Source organism: Hyperolius riggenbachi, chromosome 11 (assembly GCF_040937935.1).
Source record: "Hyperolius riggenbachi isolate aHypRig1 chromosome 11, aHypRig1.pri, whole genome shotgun sequence".
In the NCBI taxonomy this organism is placed as follows: Eukaryota; Metazoa; Chordata; class Amphibia; order Anura; family Hyperoliidae; genus Hyperolius; species Hyperolius riggenbachi.
In genome coordinates this window covers 211860720-211883887 of record NC_090656.1, presented here as the reverse complement: position 1 = coordinate 211883887, position 23168 = coordinate 211860720, and the positions used below count along the sequence as shown (strand labels likewise).

Genomic DNA, 23168 nt, shown 5'->3' with positions numbered 1-23168 from the left:
CAGAGATATTTCTCCCACCCATCATGGGTATGTGTAAAAATACACCCCAAAACACATTATACTATTTCTCCTGAGTAAGGCGATACCACATGTGTGACATTTCTTTTGCAGCCTAGGTGCGCTAAGGGGTCCAAAGTCCTATGAGCACCTTTAGGCTTTACAGGGGTGCTTACAATTTAGCACCCCCCAAAATGCCAGGACAGTAAACACACCCCACAAATGACCCCATTTTGGAAACTAGACACTTTAAGGTATTCAGAGAGGGGCATGGTGAGTCCGTGGCAGATTTCATTTTTTTTGTCACCAGTTAGCAGAAATGGAAACTTTTTTTTATTTATTTTTTTTGTCACAAAGTGTCATTTTTCGCTAACTTGTGACAAAAGATAAAATCTTCTATGAACTCACCATGCCTCTAAGTGAATACTTTGGGGTGTCTTCTTTCCAAAATGGGGTCATTTGGGGGGTATTTATACTATCCTGGAATTCTGGCACCTCATGAAACCTGACAGGTGCTCAGAAAGAGATGCTTCAAAATGGGAAAATTCAATTTTTGCACCATAGTTTGTAAACGCTATAACTTTTACCCAAACCAATAAATATACACTGAATGGGTTTTTTTAAATCAAAAACATGTTTGTCCACATTTTTCGCACTGCATGTATACAGAAATTTTACTTTATTTGAAAAATGTCAGCACAGAAAGTTAAAAAAAATCATTTTTTTGCCAAAATTCATGTCTTTTTTGATGAATATAATAAAAAGTAAAAATCGCAGGAGCAATCAAATAGCACCAAAAGAAAGCTGTATTAGTGACAAGAAAAGGAGGTAAAATTCATTTAGATGGTAGCTTGTATGACTGAGCAATAAACCATTAAAGCTGCAGTGGTCTGAATGGAAAAAAGGCTCTGGTCCTTAAGGGGTGAAAAGACTGCGGTCCTTAAGTGGTTAAAATGAAATAAATATGGCAGCCTCCATATCCCTCTCGTTACAGTTGTCCTTTAAGTTAAAGAGAACCAGAACCCCCAGGATTTCAAATAGTCATGTCAAAGGGATCCTGAAGGTTTTCTACTTAACACTACAAAGTGCAACACGGCTTCCTCCAAGTGCAACACCCATAATGCACTGCTTCAGGACAGTGCCAATCATTACAGCCTTTAGGAGTCAAGATATATATCCAGAACCGCTGGTTTGCAGCACACTATACAGAAGCATACATCCAACAAAATCAAGAACTTTAACAGGTGGCCACTAACGATCCAATTCTTAGCGAGAAATCATTTGAACAATCAGAAATTCTGATCGGAAGTGAAATCGTTCACTGCACCATCAACAAACCAATCTTTGTTTCCCATCTATCACAATCAACAAGAAAACCTAATTTTGGTTTGACAAAAATTCAATCAGACGACCGTTTTTATAATCTTTCGTAATTGTTTGTGCCCATCAACGGAGATTATTTACAACCAATCCAATTAGAATTTCTGCTCACAAACAATTTTTCGCTGAAAATTGGACTGTTAGTGGCCACCTTAACTATATAGATTGTAAAATTGCTTCAGCTGCCACCAAGAAATGACAGAAGTCCGTTTCTTCAGCATGCCGAGCCGCAAGCCTGCTCCACATCCTCCTACCACAGCTTTCAATAGGAAGCCATTGCTTCATTCATGTGAAATCTGATTTACATGAGCCTCTAAAAAAAAACACAACCCTGAACCCGCCGTATACAGGGAGTGTGGCTGAGACGACACTGTGCAGGGAACCAGATCCCGCCATATGGGGTCCAGTTATGAAACCACACAACAGTACCGCATGAGGAGGGAGACTGCAGCACAACCTGGAAAGGAGCCAATCCAATCAGCTGCTTTAGAGGTGCAATTCCAAACCAAGGCTGTGGAGTCGGAGTTTGAGCACGTTTTGGGTATCTGGAGTCAGAAAAAAAATGCACCGACTCCCGATTCCTAATGAATTTAACTTCAGACAGATTGCGATCTTGGAAGACCATAAAAGTTGCACGGTCACTCAGCCCCCTTCAGGAAACCACTCACCGGATAGTAGGGTCTATTCAGACCGTTCAGCGCATCCGGGTTATATGGCCCACCCGTCGAAGTGAAGTGCTTAAAAAATATTGTTAATCATGTGCAAAAGGATAACAATCCACTGTTAGGTTATCAGCGAATTGTTATCCTTTTGCGCATGATTAACAATATTTTTTAATAAATGTAAACACTTCAGTCACTTTGCTAAGCACTAGCACCTTTTTGCAGGACATGAGCTGCTATTTATTTTTGATATTTTTGCATTTTTGTAATTTTTATATAGTACTAGCACTTTTTTTTGCAGGTGAGAGCTGCTATGTCACATTGCCTCAATTCACTAAGCTTAAAGAGAACCTGTACTGAGTAAAATTATTTAAAATAAACACATGAAGTAACGTCAAATGAACATTACATAGTTACCTTGCCATCAGTTCCTCCCAAAAGCTCACCATTTTCTTCTTACAATGACCCCTTCCAGTTCTGACAACATTTTGTCAGATCTGAAATATATCAGTTGCTGTCCGTTACAGCTGAGAGGAGAACTGATTTGTCCATGTTTCCCTATGGCTCAAGTGGGCGATGTTACAGTTTAACTGTGTGCTGACCAGAAAGCTGTTATGGTGTAATGGCCATTTTCAAAATGGAGGACGGAGAATTCCATTGATCACGGTGGACAAACAGGACACAGGAGAGGAAAAATAGTTTGAGGAGTAGATTACACAGCAGGTAAGTATGACTTGTGTATGTTTATTTTGACTTTTAAATTCTCAGTACAGGTTTTCTTTAACTCCTGTCCTTAACACTTCTGAGCTGTTTTACAGTTATCACTATGGTGATATAATTGTGATAACTGTAAAACAGCTCTGAACAGTTATTAAAGACAGGAGTTGAAGGGGCACGACAGCGAAAAACTGTAAAATTTAAAATATGTGCAAACATATACAAATAAGAAGTACATTTTTTCCAGAGTAAAATGAGCCATAAATTACTTTTCTCCTATGTTGCTGTCACTTACAGTAGGTTGTTGCAATCTGACAAAAGTGACAGGTTTTGGACTAGTCCATCTCTTTATAGGGGATTCTCAGGGATATTTATTTTCAAAAGCACTTAGTGAATGGGAGTTGCTCTGTCCAACTGCCAAAAAACTGAGTGGGGAGCAGGGAAGCTGGCCAGCATCATTGTTTAAATCCTTTTAGGGCATATCTTTATAAAGAATACAAGCCTGGCTGAGAATCCCCTATAAAGAGATGGACTAGTCCAAAACCTGTCACTTCTGTCAGATTTCTACTGCCTACTGTGACAGCAACATAGGAGAAAAGTAATTTATGGCTCATTTTACTCTGGAAGAAACATACTTCTTATTTGTATGTTTGCACATATTTTTAATTTTACAGTTTTTCGCTGTAGTGCCCCTTTAAGCTTAGTGAATTATTATTTGTATTTTTGCACAATCTTGAATATAGTCACGTTTTTGTAGTAAATACGAGCGCTGATCCAATCTCAATCTTATGTTTATATGCTCCACCAGCAGCTCAGGATCAACCACATCCACAATCGGTCTCAGAAGTAAAAAGTACATAAATCCACAGCGCTTGGTGCTCAGAGCATCATCTGTAGTCTCACCACAGTGCTCAAGAAACAATAGTTCACAGGGACCATCACCAAAAACAAGGCAACAGGTCACTTCTCCATCCAGTCAAATAAGCATATTTATTTGCATTTAAAACATCACATATACACGAGGACTTACTTCCGGGGTCCTTGTCACAGGGACCCTAAGTAGATAAAAGCCTGTAGTGTATCACAATACACATATATCCAAAACGATCTCAGATAGATGTCAGATAGATGGCCCAGTCTCCAGTTCCGACTGGAGTTATCGTTTTGGATGTATGTGTATTGTGATACACTACAGGCTTTAATCTACTTAGGGTCCCTGTGAAAAGGACCTGCTTCAATAAAGCAGTCCCTGTAATTTTAAAGTCAGATATACGGTACATATCTGATTGTGACTGTACAGTATATATGATGTGTACACAGTGATGTGTACTCTTATACATACTAAATAACGTCTATGCTGTAAGAATAAAGCCTGATGTGCAGCTGTGTCACTAATAGAGATGGTCAATGAGATAGAAATAATTCTGCGTTGATGCTGGTTTATGCACAGGCAATTCACCCAGTAAGCCCGGCCATGTGCCACTTCCACAGCCAGGAGCATACCGGACCTGCGCAATGGTGCTGCGCAGGTGTAGTACGCTCCGGGCAGCGGAGTGTGTGCATACGCACTACGCCCGACTGGCTCAAGTACCTGGACCCATAGCAGAAGATCCAGGGGGCGGAGGAGGACAGCGAGGGACTGATTAGCCTGAAGGGGGCTAGAAGAAGCTCCAGGTATGTATAAAACTTTAATTTCATCTGTCTCAGGTTTACTTTGTTACACAGTAGTACTATACTCTACATATGCACTCCCCACAGAGCTGCAGGGAATCCACTGAGAATGCTGTGCACATTGAACACAGAGGTGTTATCTATCACCCATAAACCTGGTTCAGATTGTACATGAAGAATGTGTAATAGAGGAAGAATCTCCTTTTTCCCCTGCAGAGTACCTGCCCATCACTCTTACATGTAACCACAGTTACATTGCCTAGGGCCTGATAGATGTTCTTTGTTCCTGTCTGTACCTTTTACAAGTACTCTTACCAAGGACTAGTTTTAGTCTATGACTAAAAGTATTAAGGCTCACTGCACACTGCAAATCAGTTTTCTGATTCAGTTTCCGATTTTCAATTCCGATTTTCCCTGAATACATTCAACAGAAAAACGGATCAAAAAACGCAGCATGCAGTAAAGATTAAAAATCTGAATCTGAGGTAAAAAACGATTAAAAAGCGAAATCGGAATTGGAAATGCATGCAGTGTGCAAGAGGTCTAGGAGGCAGATGATCAGCTGGCTAGCCAGGTAACTGGTATTGTTTAAAAGGGAATAAATATGGCAGCCTCTATATCCCTCTCAATTTAATTGTCTTTTAAAATTCCTAAGCGCTGGCAGTTAACAGATGCATTTTATGTTACATACTTTCAATCAACAAGATTGTAATATGAAGTGCTGACTGTGGTCACATGTATAATGGGAGGGGCAATACAGATTACACAGCTATGCAGTACTTGTAACATTTTATCACCTCAGGTACACTTTAAAGGACACCTGCGGTGAAAATAAACGATTGTATCTTCCTTCTCCTAAAAATTACTTTTTAAGATATCCACAGTTTTATTTTATGTTTAAATCTACTTTTTGAGTTTTAACTGTTTTATTGCTTTTGCTCAATGACACATTCATTGAAGTATGCCAGAGCTAAAATCTATGCACTATTGACCCTTTTTAACGCTTTCCTGCTCCCAGAAGCCATTTTCAATGATAAAGTCTAATATACAGCCTGAACACTAGGTGGCGCTCAGGGCACCCGCCTAGCTAGCCTATGCTTAAAAACAGTCCTACGTGTGTGCAGAGAGGCAACCTGAAGTGAGAGGCATACGGAGGCTGCCATATTTATTTTCTTTGAAACAATACCAGTAGCCTGGCTGTCCTGCTGATCTTTCTGGCTTCAGTGGTTTCTGAATCACACACCTGAAACAAGCATGCGACTGATCTTGTCAGAAACATCTGTTCTGCATGCTTGTTCGGGGTCTATGGCTACAAGTATTAGAGGGAGATGATCAGCAGGACAGCCAGGCAATGTGCATTGTTAAAAAGGAAATAAATGTCAGCCTCCGTATGTCTTTCACCTCAGGTTCCCTTTATCCAGGGATTCATTTCTATGAATGTTCTCTGAAATATTTACAAGTATGTATTGGGGATTTATGTAAACCTATAAAGCTCAATTGTAAATCTTCAGTACTGCATGATCATAAGAAGAAGAAATGTAAATACAGTGTACCCTTTGGACTGACAAATGGAATCTCCCGGCCTGTGTTGGAAGAGGAACAGATATGGAATCCCCCTGGAATCACTTCTGCCAAATAAGCCCACGCAGAACCTCCTTTTCTTATTCCACTTCAAATCAAGCAAATGTGCTTTAACTAATACTGCATAAAACACCTTATGAAGAAAGCAACTTACAAAGATGCAGTTCTTAAAAGGCAAAACAAAGTGGCATTCTCACTGTCAGCAAGGCAGCGGTACGGGAGACGGAGGAGATGGTTAAACTGCAAAGAGAAAGTATCACACCGTAACCACCAGGAAGTAAAGAGAAGACTGGGCGGAGCCTGAGAATTGACAACAAGCAAAAGGGATGCCAAGATCTCGTCTGTGTATTGATCTCAGTGCATCTGTAACCTGGACAAACAGGAAGCTGCCATGACTGACCAATCAGCACCGCAGGGACCAGCAGCTGCTGCGGGCCTCATCCACGTCCTTGTGAAAAGTTGCTGTCTCATCAGCTCTGTCCAAAGTACCGGCCTGCAATCTGCAGCTCATAAACAGTGCCTCAGAATCACTATAGAATGCTGCAAAGTTCCCAGATAAGTTATGGATAAGGATCATTTTTATCTGCAGTAGGCCTAAACCAAAACCCCCATTGACAAAGCACTACAGTAATGCCTACTTAAAACATCATTCAATTTAAAGGACCATTAAAGTGGAAAAAAAAGTAGAGTAGTTAAAATCTGACAGAACCGACAGGTTTTGGATTAGTTTATCTCCATCTGGGGTATTCTCCGGGTTTTCAAAAGCATTTCTTGAACGACAGTTTGACTCCTTACTTTCTTGCACACTATGTTGTCAGTTAGACTTAGCAACTGCCATTCAGGGAATGCTTTTGAAAACAAAGAAACCCCTGAGAATCCATCATGACCCCTTTCGCTGCCTGGCCAATCAGTGCCAGGCAGCGCTGAGGGGTGGATCGGAATGGCCACTGACGTCACGACATCGATGACGCCATGGCGACGGGGAAGCCCATACAGGGAATCCCGTTCAGAATGGGATTCCCTGCAGGGTAAAAGCGCCGGCGGCGATCAGAGGGGTGGGAGGGATAGCGGAGGGAGGGGGGGAAGCATGTAGCTAGCGCTAGGCTAGCTACATGCTTTAAAAAAATAAATAAAAAAAAAAGTGCTGCGCTGCCCCCTGGCGGATTTATTGTACCGCCAGGGAGGTTAAACACCAATGATCGGTGATCTGCAGATCAGGTCTGAATTAATCCATTATCTCTGCCAACCACTCTAATGCCTAGTACGCATCATGCAATTTCCCATCAGATAGTGGGGTCGATAGATAATTTCCGACAGATTTGATTGGATTTCCGATCGTTTTTTTTTTTTCAATTTACGATCTCTTTGCAAATCGATCAGAAAAAGATAGGAAATCAGATCGGACCTGTCGGAAATTATCTTTTTAAGTTGTCCATGGTGTACAGGTGTTCTGACAGCTCTCCAGAAACTGGGCATAGACAGTTACTGATTATGTAAGTCAGCAGGTGCCAGCAGCTCACGTCCCCTCACCCACCCATCCCCTCTACAAAGAGCAGAGCATGCTGACATGTTGATTGGCAGAAAGCTAAACAACAAAGATATGTGTTGACACCCGGTATATAGCATTCTGTTACCATGATAACGCATTCAATGATACGCATGGTGGCCTGGGCCGGCAAAAACGCAACTAGCTGCCGGCGGGGGACCAGCGGATCCAGGAGCGACTGCGAGGGCACTGGATGGCTGCAGGGGGCTGGTAAAAGCCCCAGGTAAGTGAAACTCATTTTTTCCCCAGGGCTTAGGTTCCCTTTAACCTCCCTGGCGTTTTATTAAGATAGCCAGGGCGGCTGCGGTAGGGTTTTTTTTAAATAAAAAAAAAACAAAACTGTTTCATGCAGCCAACTGAAAGCTGGCTGCATGAAAGCCAACTAGAGGGCGCTCCGGAAGCGTCATTCTGATCGCCTCCGGCGACCAGAATAAACAAGGAAGGCCGCAATGAGCAGCCTTCCTTGTTTTGCTTACATCGTCGCCATAGCGACGAGCGGAGTGACGTCATGGACGTCAGCCGACGTCCTGACGTCAGCCGCCTCCGATCCAGCCCTTAGCGCTGGCCGGAACTTTTGTTCCGGCTGCGCAGGGCTCGGGCGGCTGGGGGGACCCTCTTTCGCCGCTGCTCGCGGCGGATCGCCGCAGAGCGGCGGCGATCAGGCAGCACACGCGGCTGGCAAAGTGCCGGCTGCATGTGCTGCTTTTTATTTTGCGAAAATCGGCCCAGCAGGGCCTGAGCGGCGACCTCCGGCAGTGATGGACGGATATATTCCTCCATACCGCTGAGGAGGTTAAAAGGGAAACTTAACTCTCCGGTGTCCCGCTGTAGGCTAGTTTAGATTTTGCCGACTCGAAGTCGGCGGGCCACCACGCATATCATTACACCGCAGTAACAGAACGCTATAGCAGGTGTCAACACGTATCTTATCCATTCCCCCTCCAGGCCACCATGGATAATGGGGGGGGAAACGTAATCTGACTTCCAGCTACTGCTGGCGGCCGAATTACAGTGTTCTTGTAGTGATCTGTGCTCCGTCTTCTGACAGCGCCCAAATCTCCTGTACTGTTTTTACAGCGCTCATTAAAGGGAACCACAGATGAGAGAGATATGGATATGGAGACTGCTATATTTATTTCCTTTTAAACAATACCAGTGGCAGTCCTCCTGATCCTGTGTATACTTATAGCCACAGACCCTGAACAAGCATGCAACCGATCAGGTACTTGACTCAGCTGACTCCGGTTTTACTGGATTAGCCATATGCTTGTTCCAGGGTTTTGACTCAGACACTACTTACGCCAGAAAATCAGCAGGGCTGCAAGGATACTGGATTTGTTTACAAGAAAATAAATATGGCAGCCTCCATATCCCACCGACCTCAGGTTCCCTTTAACTGTCAGCAATAAGCAGCATGGGGCAGAGATAGGCAGGGCAAACTGTCAAGACCAACAAAGGGCAGCTACACTAACAGGCAGCCTTACAAACACAAGCCACGGGGTGACAGCTGCAGGACACTGTAGTTCTGGCCAGACCCCCAAGACTGTATCCCTCCTGCAGTACTGAGAGCAGTTCCCTTATCACCATGTGACTGACCAGGACCAGCAGTACTGCCAGGACTGAGACAACCATTACTGACTTTGAGTAGCCACATCCCCCAACCTGATAAGAGACACAGCTGAGGCTTGCACTAATGGATCCAATGATGTACATCCATGCCAGCACTCCTGATAAGGGAGGCCACTGATGCCTTCAACAAGCAAAAACCCACAGTGACACTGCAGTGATAGCGAGGTATCTTCAGTCTAGTCGGCACAAATGCCATTTGTTTCACAGTGCTGTCAAAGTGCACCTGTCACTGATTCATGTCATAATAATAAGGGACCCCCTACTGATCATAATGTGCTTCTGACAGCTGCACTGGCCGCAATGTGCTGAGAGGACCAAGGAAATATAAAATAAAACAGCAGGGGGCCCTATTATGGAGAAGGCCCTCAATGATAGTAAACAGTGATGATAAATGGGCCTGGTGAGGCCTCCCATCCTGATTAGATGAAGGAGTACATTTGAAATCGGTGCCGGTAGACTTGGGCGCAGGACACAGCGGTATATAGCTGATCCTGCTCCTGCACAAGTCCAGGCCGTTTTAATTACTATTCCCCCTCCAGGCCGCCATGGATAGTGGGGGAATGAAATAATTCGGCTTCCAGCGATTGCTGGAGGCCGAATTATTACGTTTTTAAGCAACCTCGGCTCCGTCTGCTGACGGAGCCAACGTTACTCTCTGAGCATTGCAATAGGAGTGATTCCTATTGTAGTCTATGGCTGCGCTCAAATCTAGCAGCGCTGAAAAGCACTGCTCCGTAGATGAAGGGTCCCAGTAATGGGCTGTCGCTGGATAGTGTACTGGTTAAAGAGAAACTGAAGTAAGAGGTATACGGAGGCTGCCATATTCATTTCCTTTTAATCAATACCAGTTGCCTGGCAGCTCTGCTGTCTATTTCTCTGCAGTAGTATCTGAATAACACCAGAAACAAGCATGCAGCTAGTCTTGTCAGATTTGACTTTAAAGTCTGAAACACCTGATCTGCTGCATGCTTGTTCAGGGGCTATGGCTAATAGTATTAGAGGATCAGCAGGAAGGCCACACAACTGGTATCGCTTAAAAGAAAATAAACATGGCAGCCTCAATATACCTCTTTCTTCCGTTCCCCTTTAAGGGCTCTGCCTCTGACACAGGAGACCTGGGTTCAAATCTCAGCTCTTCCTGTTCACTAAGCCAGCACCTATTCAGTAAGGAGACCCTGGGCAAGACTTCCTAACACTGCTACTGCCTATAGAATGCGTCACTAGTGGCTGCAGCTCTGGTGCTTTGAGTCACCAAGGAGAAATAAAAAGGCCTTCACAGCAGTCAACATTAAATCGTACAGGAGGCACAAGGGAATGTGACCACAGTACTTTACAAACTAGAAAAACAATTCTATATAAAAACTGTATTAAGCAGAGGCAGCTGTTAAAAAAAATAAAATAAAAAAAACTGTCCAGCACTGAAGGTTACTATGAAATGCTTATCTAAGAAGGTCCCAATGTCAGCGATATAATGATCAAGGTCCCCATGCCTAATGTTAGAGTGGTCTGAAAGCCAGCATTTCTACTTTGCTCTTCCTCACAGCTTGAAAGCTACTATCCCAGAAAAAAATTCTAGCAGAACATCACTGAAATGGTTAAACAAAGCACTTGTTCCTGCTATTCAGCTTTAAATCCGCATCCAAACTGGAGATAACAGTATCTTTTTTACTTGTTAAAGAGACTCTGAAGCGAGAATAAAACTCGCTTCAGAGCTCATAGTTAACAGGGGCACGTGTGCCCCTGCTAAACCGCCGCAATAGCGCCGCTAAACGAGGGTCCCTTGACCCCCAAACCCCCCACTGCGACACTTGGTCGCAGACTTGGTCGCTCCTGGAGGCAGGGCTAACGGCTGCAGCCCTGCCTCCAGTCGCGTCTATCAGCCGCGCATCGCCGCCTCTCCCCCGCCCCTCTCAGTGAAGGAAGACTGAGAGGGGCGGGGGAGAGGCGGAGATACGCGCTGACAGACGCGCGTGGGGAAGGGCTGCGGCGGTTAGCCCTGCCCCAACCAGGAAGCGCTCCCCCGCATTACGGAGGGGGATTTGGGGGTGAAGGGACCCCCGTTAAGCCGCGCTATAGCGGCGTTTTAGCAGGGGCACACATGCCCCTGCTAACTCTGAGGTCTGAAGCGAGATTTATTCTCGCTTCAGTCTCTCTTTAAACACATCAACACTGGAATGTAAACAAACACTCTCTGAGAAACTGTGTCTGCTTCAGGCACACACAGTGTTCAGAATAGCTCATTAGAAGATTTTAATATATAATAAAAAGCAGTTATAACAGAAAAAGAATAAAATGCAATGCCTGCATTCAGGGTAAGAAAAAGTACACTTTGGAAACTAGTAATTTGTAAACAGACAATATTATGTGTGCACAAAAGCAAATATGATAACTGTATGAGTAATAAAATGTAGGAAAACACATTTTTATTGAATGTTATGTCAGAGTTTCAGACCACTTTAAATATCTCAATGACAGTGGCATACAAATGTATGTTTTCTGTCACAGTCCCTGTGAAAGTGAAAGTAGTAAACAGGGTCCTGTGTCGGCCTGTATTGCAACCTGCAGCCCTAGTAACAGTTATGACAAAGACTATAGTCCTGGTGACAGTGACAATAGTGATCACAGCCCTAGCCACAGTCGTGATCAGTATTACAGTGCACACGGCCCTAGTGACCACAGTGATCCGTATTATAAAGATCACAGCCCTAGTGACAGGGGTGATCAGGAAACAATAATACCAGTGATACTGAAGACTGCCATTAGGACCCTGGTGACAGTGATAGCAGCAATCACAGGAACAGTGACAGCAGTGATCAGGGCCAGGTGACAGGAACATGGTGATTAAGGCAGGGTAATGGACACTGGTGATCAGGGCCGGGTGACAGGGACATGGGCCAGGTAATAATGAAACTAGAGATCTGGGCAGGGTGACAGAGATACTAGTGATCAGGGCCAGGTGACAGAGATACTGGTGATCAAGGCCTGGTGACAGGGACACTAATGATCAGGGCCACCGGGTGGCAGTGACACTAGTGATCAGGGCAAGGTGACAGTGACAATGGTGATCGGGGCCAGGTGACAGGGGCACAAGTGATCAGGGCCTCCGGGTGACAGGGACACTAGTGATCAGGGCCTCCGGGTGACAGGGACACTAGTGATCAGGGCCTCCGGGTGACAGGGACACTAGTGATCAGAGTCTCCGGGTGACAGGGACACTAGTGATCAGAGCCTCCGGGTGACAGGGACACTAGTGATCAGGGCCTCCGGGTGACAGGGACACTAGTGATCAGGGCCTCTGGGTGACAGGGACACTAGTGATCAGGGCCGCCGGGTGACAGTGACACTAGTTATCTGGGCCGCCGGGTGACAGTGACACTAGTGATCAAGGCCGGGTGACAGGGACACTACTGATCTGGGCCGCCAGGTGACAGTGACACTAGTGATCAGGGCCACCGAGTGACAGTGACACTACTGATCTGGGCCGCCGGGTGACAGTGACACTACTGATCTGGGCCGCCGGGTGACAGTGACACTACTGATCTGGGCCGCCGGGTGACAGTGACACTACTGATCTGGGCCGCCGGGTGACAGTGACACTACTGATCTGGGCCGCCGGGTGACAGTGACACTACTGATCTGGGCCGCCGGGTGACAGTGACACTACTGATCTGGGCCGCCGGGTGACAGTGACACTAGTGATCTGGGCCGCCGGGTGACAGTGACACTAGTGATCTGGGCCGCCGGGTGAAAATGACACTAGTGATCTGGGCCGCCAGGTGACAGTGACACTAGTGATCTGGGCCGCCGGGTGACAGTGACTTTAGTGATCTGGGCCGCCGGGTGACAGTGACACTACTGATCTGGGCCGCCGGGTGACAGTGACACTACTGATCTGGGCCGCCGGGTGACAGTGACACTACTGATCTGGGCCGCCAGGTGACAGTGACACTAGTGATCCGGGCCGCCAGGTGACAGAGACACAAGTGATCCGGGCCGCCAGGTGACATGGACTTTAGTGATCAGGGCCGCTGGGTGACAGTGACACTAGAGATCTGGGCCGCCAGGTGACAGTGACACTGGTGATCAGGGCCGGGTGGCAGTGACACTGGTAATCAGGGCCACCGGGTGACATGGACTTTAGTGATCAGCGCCGCTGGGTGACAGTGACACTACTGATCTGGGCCGCCAGGTGACAGTGACACTACTGATCTGGGCCGCCGGGTGACAGTGACACTACTGATCTGGGCCGCCGGGTGACAGTGACACTACTGATCTGGGCCGCCGGGTGACAGTGACACTAGTGATCTGGGCCGCCGGGTGAAAATGACACTAGTGATCTGGGCCGCCAGGTGACAGTGACACTAGTGATCTGGGCCGCCAGGTGACAGTGACACTAGTGATCTGGGCCGCCGGGTGACAGTGACACTAGTGATCTGGGCCGCCGGGTGACAGTGACACTACTGATCTGGGCCGCCGGGTGACAGTGACACTACTGATCTGGGCCGCCGGGTGACAGTGACACTAGTGATCTGGGCCGCCGGGTGACAGTGACACTAGTGATCTGGGCCGCCGGGTGACAGTGACACTACTGATCTGGGCCGCCGGGTGACAGTGACACTACTGATCTGGGCCGCCGGGTGACAGTGACACTAGTGATCTGGGCCGCCGGGTGACAGTGACACTAGTGATCTGGGCCGCCGGGTGACAGTGACACTACTGATCTGGGCCGCCGGGTGACAGTGACACTACTGATCTGGGCCGCCGGGTGACAGTGACACTACTGATCTGGGCCGCCAGGTGACAGTGACACTAGTGATCCGGGCCGCCAGGTGACATGGACTTTAGTGATCAGGGCCGCTGGGTGACAGTGACACTAGTGATCTGGGCCGCCAGGTGACAGTGACACAGGGCTGCCTGTGAAGGGAGAGGCGGGCCGGAGAGAGCTGCAGACATCACGGACCCATCTCACCTCTCGGGGGACGGGCTGGCCGTCCTCTCCGGGCACCATCCTCCGGGCAGCGGGCGGGTCAGGCGGGGAACATGCTGAGCGAAATCCCTGCCAGCAGCAGACGCAATCAATGGAGAAATGGCCGCCACAGATCTCGCGAGATCCCTGACGCCGTCACTTCCCGGCCCGGGAGCTCCGTCACCACGGCGACCCAACGCTGGGAGTAGCAAGATGGCGGCGAGGCCTAGGATAGTGCTGGCTAGCGCAACCCTCCCCCAGCGCTGTACTGCCTACACCGCTGTATAACTCCATACACTGCTATATAACTGCCTGCACTGCTATATAACTGCCTGCACTGCTATATAACTGCCTGCACTGCTATATAACTGCCCCACTGCTATATAACTGCCTACACTGTTATATAATTGGTTAAACTGCTATATAACTGCATACATTTCTATATAACTCCCTACACTTCTATACAACTGTCTACACTGCTATATGATTACCTCCACTGCTATATAACTGCCTGCACTATTATATAACTCCATACTCTGTTATATAACTGCCTCCACTGCTATATAACTGCCTGCACTGCTATATAACTGCCCCACTGCTATATAACTGCCTACACTGTTATATAATTGGTTAAACTGCTATATAACTGCATACATTTCATTTCTATATAACTCCCTACACTTCTATACAACTGTCTACACTGCTATATGATTACCTCCACTGCTATATAACTGCCTTCACTATTATATAACTCCATACACTGCTATATGACTACCTCCACTGCTATATAACTGCCTCCACTGCTATATACAGTGACTGCCTACACTGCTATATAACTGCCTGCACTGCTATATAACTGCCTGCACTGTTATGACTGCCTCCACTGCTATATAACTGCCTCCACTTCTATATAACTGTCTACACTGCTATATAACTGCCTGCACTTCTATATAACTGCCTACACTGCTATATAACTGCCTACCCTGCTGTATAACTCCTTACACTGCTATATACCTACCGCCCTGCTATATAACTGCCCACACTGTTATATAACTGCCATATAACTGCCTACACTTCTATATAACATTTTATACAACTGCCCACACTTATATAACTTCCTACACTTCTATACAACTGTCTAAACTGCTATATGATTACCTCCACTGCTATATAACTGCCCACACTGCTATATAACTGCCTGCACTACTATATAACTCCATACACTGCTATATGACTACCTCCACTGCTATATAACTGCCTACACTGCTATATAACTGCCTGCACTGTTAAATAACTGCCTCCACTGCTATATGACTACCTCCACTGCTATATAACTGCCTACACTTCTATATAACTGTCTACACTGCTATATAACTGCCTGCTTTTCTATATAACTGCCTACACTGCTATATAACTGCCTACACTGCTGTATAACTCCTTACACTGCTATATACCTACCGCACTGCTATATAACTGCCCACACTGTTATATAACTGCCTACACTTCTATATATTTTTATACAACTGTCTACACTGCTGTCCATACACTGCTATATAACTGCCTACACTGATGTAACTGCCCACACTGCTGCCTGCACTGTTATATACAGTAACTGCCTACGCTGCAGTATACCTGTCTACACTGCTATATAACTACATACACTGCTATAAAACTGCGTACACTTCTATATAACTGTCTGCACTGCTATATACTACAGAGGCGGCCTTTGGGGGCGGCAAGTGGGGCGATCGCCCCAGGCCCCGCACCTGAAGGGGGCCCCGCATGTCATGCCTGCCATACCATGCTCATTTTGGTGGTGGTGAAGGAAAGGTCTACAGAAGTCTAGCTGTTTGTGTTCTGAGCAGTGTGTCATTTAGAAATACTCAGATTTTCCTATTTTGTTTTACACACCTTATATTTTGCACCCCCCCCCCCCCCCTTTTATTGCTCAGGTTTTTGTCTTCAGCATGCTTTACTGGACTATGCAGTTTGCATTTTTGAAATGAATTTCTGCACTGACTTGAAGCTTGCCAAATGTCAGATTAAGGTAACGTGCAAGAGCCTCAGCCTGAGGGCCCCAGGGGCATTTAGTTCAGTCAAGCATGGACTGGAGCTAGAGGGGGCTTGGGCTGGAGCTTCTAGACTGGCTGGGGTTTGGTGCTAGGTTTCATGGGGAGCTAGGGATAGGAAAAGTTTGATTACATTACGTATTGTAATTGTTCTTGTATTGGTTTGCTTAAAGAGAGACTGAAGCGAGAATAAATCTCGCTTCAGACCTCATATATAGCAGGGGCATGTGTGCCCCTGCTAAAACGCCGCTATAGTGCAGCTTAACGGGGGTCCCTTCACCCCCAAATCCCCCTCCGTAATGCGGGGGAGCGCTTCCTGGTTGGGGCAGGGCTAACCGCCGCAGCCCTGCCCCACGCGCGTCTGTCAGCGCGTATCTCCGCCTCTCCCCTGCCCCTCTCAGTCTTCCTTCACTGAGAGGGGCGGGGGAGAGGCGGCGATGCGCGGCTGATAGACGCGACTGGAGGCAGGGCTGCAGCCGTTAGCCCTGCCTCCAGGAGCGACCAAGTCTGCGACCAAATGTCGCAGTGGGGGGTTTGGGGGTCAAGGGACCCCCGTTTAGCGGCGCTATTGCGGCGGTTTAGCAGGGGCACACGTGCCCCTGCTAACTGGGCTCTGAAGCGAGATTTATTCTCGCTTCAGAGTCTCTTTAAGGGCCTTTAACAAGTTTTTAAACAATAAGGCATACTACTTTAGAGGTGGACAAGCCCGTGACTGGTGGTACGGTATATGGCCTTCACTTATGCCTCTAGGCCCCGCATATGACACTCGCCCCAGGCCCCGCGTACTCTAAGGCCGGCTCTGTATACTAACTCCACCATACACAGAAATGTAACTGCATACACTGCTATGTAACTGCCCACACTGCTTTATAAGTGCCTGCACTGCTATGTAACTGCATACACTGCTATATAACTGCATACACTGCTATATAAATCCATACATTGATGTATAACTGCCTACATTTATTATTTATTGAAGTATTTATATAGCACCGACATATTACGCAGCACAGTATAGAGTACAGTGGGTTGCAAAAGTATTCGGCCCCCTTGAAGTTTTCCACATTTTGTCACATTACTGCCACAAACATGCATCAATTTTATTGGAATTCCATGTGAAAGACCAATACAAAGTGGTGTACATGTGAAAAGTGGATCGAAAATCATACATCATTCCAAAACATTTTACAAATAAATAACTGCAAAGTGGGGTGTGCGTAATTATTCGACCCCCTGAGTCAATACTTTGTAGAACCACCTTTTGCTGCAATTACAGCTACCAGTCTTAGGGTATGTCTCTACCAGCTTTGCACATCTAGAGACTGAAATCCTTGCCCATTCTTCTTTGCAAAACAGCTCCAGCTCAGTCAGATTAGATGGACAGCGTTTGTGAACAGCAGTTTTCAGATCTTGCCACAGATTCTCGATTGTATTTAGATCTGGACTTTGACTGGGCCATTCTAACACATAGATATGCTTTGTTTTAAACCCTTCCATTGTTGCCCTGGCTTTATGTTTAGGGTCATTGTCCTGCTGGAAGGTGAACCTCCGCCCCAGTCTCAAGTCTTTTGCAGTCTCCAAGAGGCTTTCTTCCAAGTTTGCCCTGTATTTGGCTCCATCCATCTTCCCATCAACTCTGACCAGCTTCCCTGTCCCTGCTGAAAAGATGCACCCCCCCCCCCCCCCCCCCCAAGCATGATGCTGCCACCACCATATTTGACAGTGGGGATGGTGTGTTCAGAGTGATGTGCAGTGTTAGTTTTCTGCCACACATAGTGTTTTGCATTTTGGCCAAAAAGTTCCATTTTGGTCTCATCTGACCAGAGCACCTTCTTCCACATGGTTGCTGTGTCCCCCACATGCTTGTGGCAAACTGCAAACAGGACTTCTTATGCTTTCTGTTAACGATGCCTTCCTTCTATCCACTCTTCCATAAAGGCCAACTTTGTACAGTGTATGACTAATAGTTGTCCTACGGACAGAGTCTCCCACCTGAGCTGTAGATCTCTGCAGCTCGTCCAGAGTCACCATGGGCCTCTTGACTGCATTTCTGATCAGCGCGCTCCTTGTTCGGCCTGTGAGTTTAGGTGGATGGCCTTGTCTTGGTAGGATTACAGTTGTGCCATACTCCTTCCATTTCTGAATGATCGCTTGAACAGTGCTCCTTGGGGTGTTCAAGGCTTTGGAAATCTTTTTGTAGCCTAAGCCTGCTTTAAATTTCTCAATAACTTGATCCCTGACCTGTCTTGGACCTGTCTTGTGTGTTCTCTGGACTTCACAGTGTTGTTGCTCCCAATATTCTCTTACACAACCTCTGAGGCCCTCACAGAGCAGCTGTATTTGTACTGACATTAGATTACACACAGGTGCACTCTATTTAGTCATTAGCACTCATCAGGCAATGCCTATAGGCAACTGACTGCACTCAGATCAAAGGGGGCCGAATAATTATGCACACCCCACTTTGCAGTTATTTATTTGTAAAAAATGTTTGGAATCATGTATGATTTTCGTTTTACTTCTCACGTGTACACCACTTTGTGTTGGTCTTTCAAGTGGAATTCCAATAAAATTGATTCATGTTTGTGGCAGTAATATGATAAAATGTGGAAAACTTCAAGGGGGCCGAATACATTTGCAACCCACTGTATATTGTCTTGTCACTACCTGTCCCTCAGAGGGGCTCACAATATAGTTCCTGCCATAGTCATATGTCTATGTCTGTATCGTGTAGTGTACGTATCATAGTCTAGGGCCAATTTAGGGGGAAGCCAGTTAACTTTTCTGTATGTTTTGGGGATGTGAGAGGAAACTGGAATGCCCGGAGGAAACCCAACCAGACACAGGGAGAACATACAAACTCCTTGCAGATGTTGACCTGGCTGGGATTCAAACCGGGGAGAGAGAGAGGAAACCTCGTACTGCGCCTGCACAGAACGCTCTCACCGACGTGAACGTATACGAGGATGCGCAGCGGGCGCAGCAAACTGCCAACTGATTAGTCAGCAGAATCGAAACTAAGCTGCGGCGGGGGAACGGAGGATCGTTGAGGACCGGTGCAGGCACAGGACTGCTGCAGGGGGCTGATAGAAGCCCCAGGTATGTAAAACTCTTTTTATTTAGTATGGTTTAGATTCACTTTAACGGAGGGGACGGTGAGAGGAGCATCAAGGCTCTATAGGACCCAGAGCCTTTCCTCTGCTTGGGTAAGTATCTGGATTATTATTTCTTTTAACCACTTCCAGACCTTGATGATTGAAATCTATGCCGTTTTGATCCCCTTACCGCTGCCAGGGCGTAAATTTCAATCATCCTAATGCTAACACTGATCGCGACACTCTCTCCCTGCTGCAGATCACTTGCCCTGCCTTCTATATAACAGAAGAAGTAAGTGAGCCAGTTGGGAGCCACCCTGACCCTGTCATCACTGTAAGCCAATCCCATTGGATTACATTGATGGACAGCGTCAGGAGCCAATGAAAGCGGCTACTGACCTGCTCACACAGCTCTGCCGTCAGTGATGGCAAAAAGAGGTGCCTGCGAGGATGGAGGAGTGGGGTGACTGCTGGGTTTGTGCAGCGATTCGTCGGGAAGCGACGTCCTATGGTACCAGCAGTCTTTGGACCTTAAAGGAGTATTGTAAGGGTAATAAAAAAAAAGAGTTTAACTTACCTGGGGCTTCTAACAGCTCCCCGCAGACAACCTGTGCCCGCACCGGAACAAAACAATACTCTGGTCCCCACCGCGGCTCACTTACGTAATTTGCAACTTTAATGTTGCAAGCCGCCGCACACGTCCTCCCTCCCGCTGACATCACCTGGAGCGTACTGCGGAGGCACAGTTAGAGTAGTCATTTAAGGCCTCGTGCAGATCATTTAGCGCAGATGGCTGTGCAATCGGAACGCAATGCGTAAGATCGCACACCATCTGTGCTGCGCATCCAATTCACTACAGTGAATGGATCTGCTCTGCAATTCGCGAAAATTGCAGGCAGCAGTGCGATAGCGCATCGCAGTGCTGCACAGCACATATGATGGGAGCGGAAGTAGGGCTGTCTACCGTTCTTGTGTTTCGCACACTATACCTGCTGCCAAAATGCGCATGGCAGCACGTATAGTCTGAACGAGGCCTAAAGGTGGCCACACACCATACAATTTTTTAAATATTTGTTCAATTTAAGAATTGCAATCAATTTTTCTGACTGATTGTAACATTTCAAAAATATGACCAATGTATCACACACGTATGTTAATTTTTTCCCCAATTATGATAAAAAATGATTGAGCAGATTAGCAAAATTGCTAGGGTGTGTATATTAATAAATTGACAATCCACACACACCATACAATCTTTAGAAAGATTGAAGAAAAATATATGGCATTTTGGATCGATAAAAATCGAAGAAAACGGGAAATCCGATCGGATTTTTCAGTCGAATGGAAAAAAAAAAAAAGCTTTCGATTTTTTTCGGGAGATCCGATCGTTTTTACCGAATTGCCGTAAAATGTGATCATTTTATTGTATCGTGTGTGGCCACCTTAAGGGGACAGAGACTGCTGATACGGAAGTGGTTAAAGATTCCCGTTAGCTTTCAACTGCATTAAAAACAACCACAATATGTCACTGTGTGTAAAACGTGATGGTAATCTTCATGGGATTGTCATTTCCTGCATTCCTGATATATTTCTGCATCTTTTTCTTCAGTAAAGAGTTCTAACTTGTTATACTAGGCGCCTATCTGCGTGTAAAGAACACTAAGCTCCAACATACATAAACTGCTGTATAAGTGCCCACACTGCTATATAACTGCCCGCACTCCTATGTAATGCCATACATATAACTGCCTACACTACTACATAACTCCAAACACTGCAATGTAACTGCATACACTGCTATATACCTGCCTACACTGCTATATAACTGCATACACCGTTATATAACTCCATACACCGCTATATATCTGCCTAGACTGCTATATAACTGCTATAGCTGAATAGCTGCCCTGCCTGCACTGAAATGAACCACAGCTTAATTTGTAATAACATGTATATGTGTAGGATGGCTTTATTTATTCTACTCTGGACTTCCAATTTTAGAAACATACTTTGAAATGGAACATATAGCTATGATTAAGGGCCTGAATGGCTCGAAACATGTCAGCTCTCTGATGCTTGTCCTAATGTCTTGCTGATGTATATGTCCGAATAAAGTTTGGAACCTTGGACTGGTGCGGACCTTCCGTTTTTTCTATTGATGAAAGTAGGATAGTTTTTTTCTATATATAATAATCATTTTAGACAAGACAAATAACATTTATATTGCGCTTTTCTCCTTGCGGACTCAAAGCGCCAGAGCAGAGCAGCAGCCACTAGGGCGCGCTCTATTGGCAGTAGCAGTGTAAGGGAGACTTGCCAAAGGTCTCCTACTGAATAGGTGCTGGCTTACTGAACAGGCAGAGCCGAGATTCGAACCCTGGTCTCCTGTGTCAGAGGCAGAGCCCTTAACCATTACACCTTCAGCCAACTGCCATTTTACCTCATTTTAGTTTTTCTGTGTATAAAGGTGGCCACTAACGATACAATTTACTGAACGATCATTTATGAACGATTATTCGTATGAACAATCGGAAATGATCATTTGGGAGCACTAACCACATTGGGCGATTTATCAGCGCTTTGCTGATCGCAGGCGAAAAGCAAAGCACAGCTGCTAATGTATCCCTATGGATACATTCACATAGCAGTGCTTGCAATTTCGATCAATCGCAAACGCACTGCATGCAGCATTTCGGGGGCGACTGAGCTGTGATTCTCGTTCAATTGAATGGGAATCACAAGAGCAAATTGTGCTGAATTGCGAGATTTTTCCCGCAAATCGCAATTGTAGAAGCCGAAAGCGATCGCGGGCAAGCGGAACTCCAAGCGCTGAGTGTGAACCGCCTTAACAGTCGAAAATCTCCTAACCAATCCGATTAGATTAATGAAACTGATCCGATTTTCAGATCAATCCTATTAATCTGATCTGATTGGTTAGATTTCTGTCCATTAGTGCTCCCAAACGATAATTTCTGATCGTTCATAAACGATTGTTCGACAAATTAGATCTGTAGTGGCCACCTTAATATTCAGGCAGGGAACACACTTGCAGGGCCGTTTTCCCCTGCGTTTCCCAGGTTTCCGTCGGGTTTTGCGGTCGCGTCTAACGCGTGCGTTTTTCCGCGTGCGTTTCTGCGTTTGCATGGCATGTAGTGTCATGCAATGTGCGGAAAAAAGCAGAAAACTGTGCGGGTACAAAACGCGGAAAAAAACGCGAACGCAAACGCGCACAAACGCATGCGGCGCAGCGTTTCCCGAGCTAGGCTATTATTTTCAATAGCCTCTAAAATCGTGCGCGTTTTGCCGTTCGCGGCAAAACGCGCAGAAACGCATGTAGTGTGTTCCCTGCCTCAGGTTTGCATGATTGAAGCATTGTACAGTTTGCAGAGAATAGATCATGCCAGCCCTGTGTAGCTTCTCCATCGCTGTGCACATTGCACTAAAGCAGGCTTCCTCAACCAGGGTTCCCTGGAACCCCAGGGTTCCTTGAGTACTCTACAGGGGTTCCCTGGCATTTTCCCCCATTGTGGGGGAAGTATAATAGAGCACACTATAATAGGTGGTACTGTAATAAGAAGCACTAAATTGAGGGCTCAGGAGACAGTATAATGAGTGGCAGTGTAATAGGGGGTAGTGAAATAAACAGCCACACATACTTTTAAAGACCATGCCTCCTGCAAAATAAATGCAGGGGTTCCTCGAGATCAAAACATTGTTTGCAGGGGTTCCTTGAGATCCAAAAGTTATTTGCAGGGTTCCTCCAGGGTGGAAAGGTTGAGAAAGGCTGCACTAAAGTGTATCACATGTACATCACATATACAATGTATCACTTTCTGTATACACTCTGCATACTAA

The 23168-nt window shown here is 46.1% G+C and overlaps 1 protein-coding gene across 2 annotated transcripts in view; it reads right to left on the bottom strand.

Moving 5' to 3' along the window:
* USP47 (ubiquitin specific peptidase 47) overlaps nt 1–14287 on the bottom strand; it is a 154073-nt gene extending 139786 nt beyond the window's left edge. For both annotated transcript variants that reach the window (XM_068260690.1, XM_068260692.1), the window contains exon 1: nt 14153–14287. In XM_068260690.1, coding sequence (XP_068116791.1) covers nt 14153–14191 — 39 coding nt within the window. In that variant the 5' untranslated portion in view covers nt 14192–14287. The remainder of the gene's footprint in view (nt 1–14152) is intronic.
* Between the last annotated feature and the right edge of the window lie 8881 nt (nt 14288–23168).